This window comes from Ochotona curzoniae, unplaced genomic scaffold (assembly GCF_017591425.1).
Source record: "Ochotona curzoniae isolate NIBS_2020 unplaced genomic scaffold, NIBS_Ocur_1.0 contig_908, whole genome shotgun sequence".
Lineage (NCBI taxonomy): Eukaryota > Metazoa > Chordata > Mammalia > Lagomorpha > Ochotonidae > Ochotona > Ochotona curzoniae.
This window is the reverse complement of record NW_024466607.1, coordinates 26,921,749-26,934,426: the sequence shown is the minus strand read 5'-3', so window position 1 is coordinate 26,934,426 and position 12,678 is coordinate 26,921,749. Positions and strand designations below refer to the sequence as shown.

Genomic DNA, 12,678 nt, shown 5'->3' with positions numbered 1-12,678 from the left:
AGTTCTTTGAAGTCTGCAGAAGACATCTATTACCATGTAGGGCATAACAAATAGGACAGCTTCCCTGGTCAGGCTCTGACAGCAAGTATCTAAGCAAGTCAAGACTCTAAAGTGGACTGTGTTGGCAAATAGATCTTGGAAGAATTTCCTTAACCTTGGAGCAAAGAAATGAACAGCGTCTCACAACTATTGAGACCACTTAAGCAGTACCCTCAGAACATGCTCCACATCAGGGACCCTGGGATGACATCGGGTGGTCATCCCCAGGGGACTGATGCAGTTGGGCTGCTGGGAGTGGCGCTCTCCCTCTTCTCACCCACTTTCCACAGATGCTAGAAGGCAGAAAGGAGATTGGAGGCAGTCATCTCATGCCAGTTCCCCCAGTCCTCGACCCTCCTCACTTTAATCAGTGGTTCACATGGGCATGCATCCCTCTTACTATGTAAACAACATCAAAAATAAAATGAATTGGGCCTGGCACAGTAGCCTAAGGCTAAAGTCCCCACCTTGCATGCACCTGGATCCCATATGGGTGCTGGTTTGTTTTCTGGCTGCTCCACTTCCAGCTCCCTGCTTGTGGCCTGGGAAAGCAGTGGAGGACGGCCCAAAGCCTTGGGACTCTGCACCTACGTGGGAGATCCAGAAGAAGCTCCTGTCTCCTGACTTTGGATCGGCTCAGCTCTGGCTGTTGAAGCCACTTGGGGAGGGATCTTCCTCTCTGTCTCTCCTTTTCTTTGTAAATCTGATTCTTGAATAAAGATAAGAATCTTTAAAATGAATTATTAACAAAAGAACAAGAGCATTTCAGAAATGTGAGTTTATACTGCTCTTTATACACACACACATATACATATATATTTCTTTTTAAACATAATTTTCGAGGGGAATGCTATCCATGCATATTTCCTCATATTCTACAGCAACACTCAAAATAAGAAAAGTAGCACTGAAAAGATGCATTAGTGTTTATTTTACTTTTTCATATTTTATTTTCACATCTCTTAATATTAGATATATGAATCATTTGAGGTTTTTTTGTGTGTGTGTGTGTTTGTTTTGTTTTGTTTTTTTTTCCTTGAAGACACCATTCTAGCTATTCTGGTAGCCATTTGGTACATGGCTTGGCTTTTCAAAGAGGAGGTGTATGATGGCTGCTTGCAGCACTTTTTCTCTTTTTTTTCTCTTTCCAGATATTTTTGTTTTAAATATATTAGAATTGATTTAGGAATTTAAGATAATTGAATGTTCTGTGAAGTAGCCCATTAGAACCCACTCTGTCTTCATTTTAAATATTTACTTTTATTTATATTAAATTTTTATTTTAAAATCAACTTTTACACACAGAGAGGGAGAGACAGAGAAAGATCTTCCATCCACTGGTTAATTCCCCAAATGCCACCAGGGGCCAGAGCTGAGTTGATCTGAAACCAGGAGCCAGGAGCTTCCTTCAGGTCTCCCACATGGGTATAGAGACCAAAAGACTTGGGTTATCCTCTGCTGCTATCCCAGGCCGTAACTGGAAAGCTGGTTTGGAAGTACAGCAACTGCGACTTGAACCAGTGCCCACATAGGATGCTGGCACTGCAGGTGGAAGATTAATTTGCAATGTCGCTACACCAGCCTCCAGAACTCTTTATTCTGGTTCTCTTCTGATTTAGTTTTTTGTGATCATGAATATGCTCGAATAGGAACATTTGTAGCTTATAGAAGAGTATTCATTGAAAAGAAAAAGCTTTCTGTAAATCAAGAGAATTGACTTTGTAGTCATTCTCTTCAATTTCCCCATCAGTATAACTTTACCTCTCGAATGCCTCTTGGCCTCTTTGGTGAAGCGTCTTAGTGCTGACCGCTGCCTGGCGAGATTTCACCATCTGTGCCCTCTCGGGTCAGTGCTAGTAGGCAACGGAAACCAGTGTGTGCCCGTGGGAGGCCTCACTGAGATCCTGTGCTGTCCCCTATTCTAGACAGCACTTTAGAGATGTGTCTGAGGTTTTATGCAGGTATGTGGCAGCAGGCCAGAGGCTTCTCCTGGTTTAAAAGTCACAGACTTATGTAAAGATAAACAAAAATAAGAATAAGTTAATAGACAAATAGAAGCGGCCACACTAAGAAGTTCTCTAGGGAAGTTCTCAGGGAAAGGAGAGAGACACATGGCTTTTAGCTATACTTGATGCAGATTTGATGTTAGAAAATCTTGGGAATCAGGGACACCATATTCGGTTTCTGCTTATCATTTTTGCATTTTCTCTTTTTTAAAACAGATTTATTTATTCTTATTTAAAAGGTAGATTTAGAGAGAATGTGAGAGAGAGGTGGTCCTCCATCCACTGGTTCACTCCCCAAATGGCCACAACTACCAGAGCTAAGCCAACCCCGAAGCCAGGAGCCACGCGCCTTCTCTGAGCCTCCCACGTAGGTGTAGGGTCCCAAGGTTTTGAGCCATCCTCTGCTGCTTTCCCAAGGCCACAAGCAGGGAGCTGGATGGGAAATGGAGCAACCAGGACATGATCCAGTGCCCATGTGGGATGACGGCACCACAGGGTGAAGGATTAGCCTGTAGAGCCACTGAGCTGACCCCACACCTACATTTCTGATTGTAAGAGGAAAATATGTTCATTACAGTATTCCTACACTCAAAAGATGGGAAGAAAAAAATACTTTCTAGTTCTACCTTCAGTGCATGTTAGTGCATTGTATATTTCTCTCCAGCTTCTTGATGCACATTCTAAGCCTTCCAAAAGCCCAGCAGTCCATCCTGGATTTTTTTTTTTTTCCACTTTACAGTTGAGATGAGTTGATTTGTGGCATTGACGTGTGTGTATGTGTCTCCCCTTACTGGATTGTATTGCCTGCAGAGATGAAGGAAGCACATAATCAGGGAGGTGTCTATGGATGGCAAAAGCAGTGAGAAAGCAAAAGAAAATTGTCTACTGATCACTTCCTGCTGACAGCAAGAATCATTTTTTTCATCTTGGGTTACTAAACTTTGTCTTGCTAAGCAAGATAAAGTGGTTGTTGAACAGATAAGGAAGACAATGCAGAGTCGCAGGTGTAAATACCATAATACCAGCTTCTTTGCAGAGGAGACAGAAGCACGAGGGTTCTTTTCACGGCAGATGTTGAGAGAAAGAAGGTTGCAGCCCTAAGGAGTGGGACTGAATAATCCAACACCACGCATGTTACTTTATTGGGACACCATGTAGAGTCCACTTCTCTCTGTGTGGTGTGTCTGATCGAGACACAAAACTTAGGAAGGGCCAGAACTCCATGTCCCTACGGGTGCTGGTTTTTTATCCTTCAGCATGTGTGCTGAGAAGCAGGGTGTGGGGTGAGTTCCACTGCTGCCGACTGGTACAGGAGGATACTTCAAAACGCATATCATGGAAAATGACATGCCTTTTGAAACAGTTTTTTTTTTGCGTCAAAATACATTTGTTTCTTAAAACTTTTATTTTTCCTTGGTCTCTTAAACTGGTCCTTCCTATGAGAGAATTTGCCAAAGGCACCACTTCTTCAAGAAGCAGGCCTTCTGTCTGGTGAAAACTTGTGTTGCACTGTCCACTACTGATTTCTTCTAACCTTTTCCCACAATTATCTTACAAGTAGGTGATCCCCACAGTTGCAATGTGAATACTGCCCCTCCCTCACCTCCCAGGCTCTCTGTCAACTCTGAGGTCATGTGCAGCATGGAGCTGCGTGTGCAGCGGCCTCTTCAAGGCCGAGTAGGCCGCAGGAGACCGACTTGAGCCTGCGTTGTGACTGCTAACACCCCTCCCACTCCCTCAGCTGAAGCTATTACCTTCCATTTAGTCATTTAGCAAGTGTTTGTTGAAGTGTTTGAAAAGAGCGCTCTCGGTGCTGGGCCTGTGCAAATAGAGATGAATATGCTGTGGTGCTATGCTCTGGAAGTGTCCCATCAGACAGTAAACCTGGGTGGTGATTGCAGAGATAAAAGCCACCTAGGGGAGTCTGGGACATTTTTGGTGCAGTTTTACCAGGTTCAAGATTAAGGTGAAGTGAGTGAACCAATGTCATATGAATCCTGGGCAGGGTCTTGTCTTTTATTTAAAATGCTGGCACTTAGGCCCTGCATGATGGCTCATGCCTTGCATGTGCCAGGATCCCATATGGGCACCAGTTCATGTCCTGGCTATCCTGGTTGCTCCACTTCCCTTCCACCTCCCTACTTGTGGCCTGGGAAAGCAATGGAGGATGGCCTTGAGACCCTGCACCTGCATGGGAGACCCAGAAAAAGCTCCTGGCTTCTGGCTTCAGATCAGCTTTGCTCTGGCAGTTGGGGCCACTTGGAGACTGAACCAGCAAAGAAAGATCTTTCTGTCTCTCCTCTCTGTGGGTTTACCTTTCCAATAAAAAACAAAATAGCCTGACAGTTGGGATGCCTTGTATCCTGTGTTTGAACACGTGGTGGGTTTGCTTTCTGGCTTGAGCTTCCTGCCAGTGCGGACCCTGTGATGTGGTGGTGGTGACACCAGTTGCTGGGCTACTGCCACCCACATGGGAGGCCTGGGCTGAGCTCCTCCAGGCAAATAGCTTTTCTGCACTCAAGTTCAGAGCCCAGTCTGGAGCGTGCTAAGCTAACAATTGCCTTCTGGAACAAGACTTATCTTTCATGTTGGGAATGTCTTCTTTTGGCCAATCTTTAGAAAATGCCTACTATGTGCAAGGCACGGTCATGGTCTCTGAAATGACGGAGGTGAAGAAGGCAGTGTCCTGTCTGTTGGACGACTTGGATTTGGGTGAGGACACATAGGTAAGTGGACAAGGTCATGTAAATTTTCAACAGGTAATAAGAACAATCTGCAAGATGACAGAACAGGGGTTGCGACAATGCTCAAGGGAGGGCTATCTAAAACAAACATTTACATTGAAAAAAAAAAAAACCTTAAATATTTATTTGAGGGCTTGGGAAACCGAGAGAAAGCAAAGCTCATGGGTCCACTCCCAAAGTGCTGACCATGAATCTGGAAGCTGGATCCCGTTCTTTCACATGATGCCTCGAGCCACACCTGCTGACTCCCACAGGCAGCACGTCGGAGTCTGGAGCAGAGTATTGAATCCAGGACTCAGCTGTGGGATGCAGACACGCCAAGCACTAGGCTCCATGATGCACCCCGGGGAGATACGTTTTTTAAAAAGGTTTATTTATTTTATTACAAAGTCAGATATACAGAGAGGAAGAGAGACAGAGAGGAAGATCTTCTGTGGCTGAATCACTCCCCAAGTGGCCTCAACGGCCAGAGCTGAGCCAATCCGAAGCCAGAAACCTCTTCTGAGTCTCCCATGTGGGTGCAGGGTCCCAAGGTTTTGGGCCTTGTTCAACTGCTTTTCCAGGCTACTAGCAGGGAGCTGGATGGGAAGTGGGGCCATCGGGATTAGAACCGGCACCCGTATGGGATCCTGGCGGCTTCAAGGAGAGGACTTAAGCCTCGAGGCTACTCTGCCAGGCCGGAGATGATATTTGAGCTGAAACATCACTGCTAAGTGGACACCACAGCTGGCACCTTTCAGACTTCCAACCTTTTTGCTTGTTGACAGCTAATCTTTAAGGAGCCCTTCATTTGTGCTGTTCCAACAAGTGTGCATGTCCTAAGCCATCTCCCGTAATGACACTAGGGGAGAGGAATCCTGTTAGCTCCTTTTTTTTTTTCAAGAACTAAGAGGACAGAAGCACAAAGAGCTTAATTAGTTTGGAGAGATCACCAGTGAGTATGTGATGGAAACAAGGAACAAAGGTTTGAGTGCTTGTAGGCAATTACTTCGTGAGCATCTACTATATCCAGGCAGTATACAATTAGGGACATAATTTAGTACTGTCCTCCTTTATCAGCATCGAGTGAATGTTAACTGGTTCACAGGTATGTGGCAGACTTTTAAATTCACCCAGCTGGGAGGTGGGCTGAGTAATGAAACTGTTCTATGCGTGGATGGTGGTGGTGGTTACTCCATGAATTTGGCAAAACCGGAACACCTGTGCACACAAATGAGCGCATTCTAATCTGTGGGATTTGTATCTTAAAAAAAAAAAATTCTAACCCCATCCTAAATCTCCACCCCTCTACCCCCAGCTGCAGCGGCTCGGGGACGCGAAAGTGGTCCTTTGCCCCTCATTTGGGTGACTGGACTAAGGCAGCCAGGTTAGGGGGCGGGTCCAGGTGAGCGAAGCGGTCCCGGAAGCCCGGGCCAGGGCGAGAGTAGCCGCGCGGCCAGGGCTGGGGAGGGGATGGGAAGAGCCCGGGACACGGGGCGAAGCGGGGCGGGCGGGGGGATGCCGGGAGAGAGGGAGGGACCTGCGGGCTGGGGAGGGCGAGGCCGCGGGAAGGGAGGAGGGGGAAGGCGTGCGCTCCGGAGCCTGCCGGGGGCTGCGAGGCGGAGACAGCCGAACCGGCAGCCGCCGCCGCGCCCAGGGTGCCCGCTCAGGCGACCCGCCTTCCCGAAGGCTGCGGCGCGGACGGACCGACGGACGGCGCTGCGTGCTGGAAGCGCCCGGCCATGTTCAGCCGAAGCTCCCGGAAAAGACTCTCGAGCCGCTCGGTGAGTGTCCCCGACCCGAACGGCGCCCTTCGCCGGGTACCAGCAGTCAGCCGCCAGCGCCCGTGCCCAGCCCCCCTGGGCCCCACGGCCGCGCACCTGTGGCCCCAGGTAAGCGGGCGGGGCGCGCGCGAGAGCGCAGGAGGCGAGGGAAAGGGCCCAGACCCGAGCTTCCCCACGTACACCTCAGCTGGGGTTGGGCGACAGGGAGCCCCGAGCGGTGGCCCTGAATGTCACAGTCGGGGCGTGCCCGGGAACCCCCTCTCCACCTCCCTTCTCGCCCCCTCGGTTCTCCTCGAGGCAGACGGGAATCCCAGGCTGGGAACTGCAGCCTGTGCGAGCTCTAGTAGCTCCAGGACGTGGACTTTAGGGCTGGCTTTTGGGTTGCCCTCTGCTGCCCCCTTCGTAGGAGCCCCAGCCCGCACCAGAGAGGGCGGGCGCGCGACGGTCGCTTCCCGGGGACTCTGGAGGGAGCAGAAAGGTCTTGCTTTTGTTTCCTAGAAACCCGTGTCCAAGGTGCCCGGAGCAGACAAAGCCCCAGCCTTTGCCATTTCTTAGTGGGTCGGTGCTGACTCTGGACCCAGCCCTCCGGGAACCACCCTGGGGGCCGCGACAGTGCCCTGCCCCATGCCCACTTCTCATCCTACCCATTAGGGACAGCTGAGTCACATCACAGCAGCTGAGTTTGAGGGGAGTTGGGGAGAAGGGTTAGACCCTCCAGCCTGGGACCCCAGTGGGAGTCTGGAGGGGGCCCCCGTGGTGGAGACATGCCTGTGTTGTCTTTTTGTTTTGAAGTTGACCGGTCCTGGGCGGATAGAGAGAGGCCAGCCCTGTAACGCCTGCGGTGACCAGTGCCCCGGGTTCGCCTTGCATAAATGGAGGTAGGATGCCCTGACCTTACTACACTGCAGGGAGTAAATACATAAATAAGCAAACGAGTCCCCTATTTTCCCATCTCACTTTTAAGTCACATGGAAAGAATGCAAAGGCTGTTCCTTTAAGAGCAGGGCTACATCTGCTACAAATATTGAAGGTGGAAGTGGTGGCCAGGCACCCCGGGTGGGGTGGGGGGACAGAGGAGAGGGGGTGCAGGCTGCATCCCCCTTCCCATACATGTGAGAGCGTCTCCTCTGTGTGTAGGTGACTCAGCCACAAACACCGCAACCTGGCCGTGTTGCTAAATGCCACCGTGCAGCTTGTGCGCGCCGTCTGCACAAGCTGGTATTTTCCAATTGTGTTTTTCATTCAGCCTCTGTAACTCTGGGTCCCAACCACAAATCCACCCCTGCCCGCCCGCCTGTGCTGTGTCAACCCTCTTCGGTGGCCAGATGTTTCTTATTAATGTGCCTTGGCTGTTGACTCCCAGGCAGCCCCAGCCTGTCTTGGAATGATTATGCTTGGGAGACCAGGGATCTGGGTACCCTCCCTGTGCATCTGGTTGCTTGGGGCTCCAGCTGGGAAAAGTTGGGGTGCGAGCTCTCTGATGGCTGGTGGAAAGAGAGGACTTGGTGATTTGTCCCTTGTTGAGCAAAAACTCAATGGCGGGAGACATAATTGCTGAGTATCCTAAACTGCCTGCCCTTGATGGGGGTACATGGGGGGAGGTAGGAGGAGGGGCGCCCCTCCCCCTTTTCTTACCCCTTCCCCCATGTGCCCCTTTGAAGAGGGCCATTTCTAGACACTGACAACAAAATGGGCTTTTCCCCCTCGCTCTCCCCGACTCCTCCTGGCCCCAGCTTGTGCCTCGCTCCTTTCTTCCCGATTGTCATGTGTGTTGAGCACCCAGTTATCAGAAAACCCCCACCTGGCTCCTCACAAAATGAAATGCTTTTGTTCCTGCCTCTGATGGGTCTGGCAGCCTCTCTGTCTTTGTTTCAGGGCACCAAGTGCAACCCTTATGGCTCTGGGGCCTTTAATAACTTGTGTGTCAGAGTCCAGGCAGGCGACCTTATAAATATGTAATTGGCAGCCATAGGCAATCATCAGTGGTGCCAACGGTGTGTGGCGCAGAGAGCCGGGCTCTGGACTGCCCACTGGCTTCTCCTAAATGTGTGAGTGGGGGAAATCTGTGGGAACAGGTGTGGAAACCTTATGTTGGCTAGCACCTATTCCAGTGTGGCCGCACTCCAGATATGGCCACTTAGATTCAGGAAGAACATAGGAGACAGTGGTTTCTAACGTCCCTTCCCTCCCTACTTTGCAGTAGCCAGAGTCCTGGGCAGGAGAGATGCTGTGTAGGTGTATGTGGGGCCTGGCTCCTCTCCCTCCCTGGCTGTGACCTCTGAACTCTCCCTGGTTGTCGTTTTGCCTAGCTGTTAAGTGGGACAAACAGTGGTCCCTGCATCTAGAGTGTTAACATAGGGAGTGTGTGATTACTGAGACTTCCATTTTTGCCAGCCGTGAACTTTGCTCATTCTTAGTTTCCTTAACTGTTAAGTGGGTCTAACAATGGTGCTTACCCCTAGGGTGTTATGGTCGGGCTTATATGAGCTATTGGAAGCATTTTGGGCCAGCTACCAGGTACCAGTCAGGGGTGGGTATGACGTTCATGGAAAATGGAATTAAGATGTAAGTCTTTTGGGGTGTACAAGAATTGTGAAATCCATGCCTAGGCTGTATCTTCAAAAAATTATGGAAAATGTGTGTGTGAGATGAAAAACTATGGGTGAAATTTAAGTAGGCTCGTGGCACATAGTCATAAATGCCTTTTCGTTTCCTCCACACTGCTGCTCAGTAGGAGACATGATTCCTAGTGTGGTTGGTGCAAAGGTGGCCAGGGCCCCTTCAGACCTTCACCACCGTGTCTGTTAGGAGAACCTTAAGTAACTTGAGTCCAGCTGCTTTTGTGATGGGAAACCAAGCCCATTCTGGAGCTTTTATCTCAAGAGAAGCTCATCAGGCTCCATGGAGTTGTCACACAAGAAGTGGTTTCCCCACCACCAGCAGAAATACCACCTGGTGATGCCATGAGTGGGGGTGTGATGGCTTTTCTAGTGTTTTCTGGACAGGAAGCAGCCCTTTACCCTGGCCTGGCCTTCTCCCCAGGGGCATCCTCTGGGGTGACATTTTGGAGGAGAGGGACATTCTTCTCTGGGGGACAACACAGTCTTCTCTTTGGCAGTTGCAAATCCACTTTGCACTCCTTGGACCAGGGACACTCACTGTGAGCTCTTGGGAGAGAATTTGGTAGGAAAGTAAGGTTGCCTTGGGAACCAGAGGAGACTGGGGCTCACCTTATCCACACCTCAAACAACCCTAAGGTTATCACTGGAACCCTGCAGCCTCCTCTTCTCTGGGCTTTCTGCTTCTACCCCGGTCCCCTCCTGTCTATTGTCTACCCAGCAGGCAGCCTTTAAAAACGGGACATGATTATGTGACTTCCTCGCAGCATGAAAGCCCTAACCTTTTAGGAAGCATGTTGTAAACAAGTTGGGCTTCCCTCCAGTGTGATGGGGAGGCCTGGGGCTTTGAAGTCCTGATGGAGCTGATGGGCACATGTCGTGGCTTTGACGAGGCACGTGACTTTGGGCGGAGGACTTCAGCTGCCCAAGTCTTGTTTTCCTTCCTTTCCAAACTGAGATTTCTGCACTGAAAAATATTTGAGGGCTAGCTGTGAGTGCCAGGTGCCCTGCTGGTGCTGAGGAGGCCACAGAGAAGAAGTAGACAGGACCCTGTCTTCATTCTATAGGTAATTCACTGGAGAGAAGGACTCTGAGCAGGTGACATATGAGCAGAGGCTGGAGTGAGGCAGGAAGGAGGATTATGCTGAATCAACCCTGCTACAGGAGCCACCAACTCTGCCATCTCCTTCCTGGCAGCTTGAGAGACAGGCAGAGCCCCAGGTGCCAACCAAGACCTACTGCATCAAGGCTCGACCCAGATACCCTAGCTGATCGGTGAAGTTGAGAGGCACTGAGTGAATACACCTTCCATGGTGTTTGGCAAATTGTTTTTTTGTCCACTCTGATTCTTTTTCTAGGCAAAAAATGATACCCACAGACTTGCTGAAGTCTGATTGTGTGTGTGTGTGTTTCCTGAGTGATATATTCTTGCTTCTTATTTTTATTGTCTCCCATGACTTTTGGAGGCAGATGTGAAGGATTTTAGGTTTTCTAAAACCCATAGAGGTTGTAAATTCTGAGCCAAGAACATTTTCCCCCCACCATGAGGGCAGCTGGGGCCAGGGAGCCCCTGTTGAGGTACAGGTGATATAGCCTGGGAGAAATATCACCCAGGGTGGGCTAGGGCTGCTGGGTCACAGAGAGAATGCTCTGGAAGAGCAAGAGTAAAGCTTCTCTATGGATAATGCCCGCCACACACTCATCAATAACTGAGCACTTAATGTCCTGTGCTACAAGATAGCTTTCTGGGAACCAGTTAATTGGGTTTGCTTGTTTGCAGCCCACTTGAGCAAGGAGAGAAAAATGGCCAAGTTCACCGTGAAGAATCGCTCTCTGCACATCCAGGGGCTGATGAACCATAATTGTAGCGTTAATAATATCAAAACAACACCAGCAATAGCAATAGCAAGCGCAGACTCTGGTGTTGTGTTTCTGTGTCCTCCATTCATGTTCCCTTTCTTCCTCAGTAGGACCAGGCAGGTGGATCTGGCTATTTTCCTGTTGAGCAAATGCATGCTCAAGGTTGTTGTAGAACTTACCTGAGGTCCCTTGGCCAGGGAAGGTGATGCGATTTCTCTTCTAAACCCGGTTCTGTATGCTTGTGGCCCATTGTCTCTTCCTGCTAACTTGAAGTCACTGCCTACAGACCAGTTCCAGGCTGAAGATGGATTTTGTTTGATCTACGCAACAGACAAGGGATCTTTAAGAAGTTTGTGGAAAGTAGAATTAAAAGACAAATGTATTTCAAGGTAAAGAATTGGAAAAAATCATGCATCTCCCTCATGTGTATCTTTAGTGGACATTTGGAAGATCCATTTCAAATCCAGCTGTCCAGCTTTTCTTGGAAAAGCTAAAGCTGTAGCAACATCAGGGCTACTTGAGGCATGGTTGTTTTCCCTTTAGATTGGCATGACCTTGACTCATCATAGTGCCCAACATTATAGCAGCTTTAAAAACATCTTCAAATATTTACATTATCTGTGAGGTGCTGGAAGAGATTGGAGCTTGAAAATGTAAATAAACAATCTTACTTCTCCAAAAATCATCTTAAAAATGGTAAATATCTCTGATATTTACTTCCATGTTTTAAACATGGACAGGGTCAAATCTTTCTTATTTCCTATCTTTTATTCATGACAGACCTTGGGAGTTGTAGTTATTTAGAGCCATTTGGGTTGATAGGAAAATTGAGTCTCAGAGAGGCTTAACAGTTTGCCTAAGGTTGCACAGCCAGCAAGTCAGAGTATTCCAAGCTATCCTACCTATCTAAGTCTGCATCTTGTAATAAGATTCCTTATGTTTTACTTATATTTGAATTACCAAGGAATCTTGTTCAAAGACAGCCTTGGTTTCTGAAGTTCTGAGATAGAGCCTGGAATTCTGCATTTCTAGCAGCCAGGTGGTGCTGATGCCGCAGGCACAGGCATCCCACTTGGAATAGCAGGTATCTATATTGGGTACAGCCAACCTAAGCCTGTGGGCCAACCTACCCCTGCACTTGATGTGTATGAGCTAAGAAAGTCTTTTACATTTTTTCAATGGAAAGCAAATCAGAAATATTCCAATGCATGTGAAAATGATATCAAATTCAAGTTTCAGCGTGTACAGAAGGTGTTACCTGAACAATCCTTCGTACCTGTCATTATTTTTTCATGCTGTGGGAACAGAGTTGAGTTGCTGCCTGAACCTATGTGGGCCACAGAGCCCAAGATATTTAATTTCTCTTTCTTTACAGAAAATGTTGACTGCCCCTAATCTGTGCCCCTGTGTAGGGGCATATGCAAGTAGCCACTTCTCAGATAGAATGTAGGACTATGAGAATCTTTTGGAGTCACGACCAAAGGGAAGCATCTGCAACCTGGATGAGAAGGGTGGTCGGATCAAATGCAGCCCAAGAACCAGGAAGCAGACCAAAGCAGACTCTGAAGGGCGCTCAGAGCTGAGGTTTGCAAGGCCAGATCAATGAACCCACGGCGGCTTCTAAGCCCCTTGTAATCCCTTTAACATT

At 48.8% G+C, this 12,678-nt stretch overlaps 1 protein-coding gene across 1 annotated transcript in view; it reads left to right on the top strand.

The window, feature by feature from the left end:
• The first annotated feature begins 6,510 nt into the window (after positions 1-6,510).
• Positions 6,511-12,678, top strand: part of PRICKLE2 (prickle planar cell polarity protein 2) — a 339,940-nt gene continuing 333,772 nt past the window's right edge. The window contains exons 1-2 of the mRNA XM_040995060.1: positions 6,511-6,552; positions 7,345-7,430. Of these exons, the coding sequence (XP_040850994.1) occupies positions 6,511-6,552; positions 7,345-7,430 (128 nt within the window). The remainder of the gene's footprint in view (positions 6,553-7,344; positions 7,431-12,678) is intronic.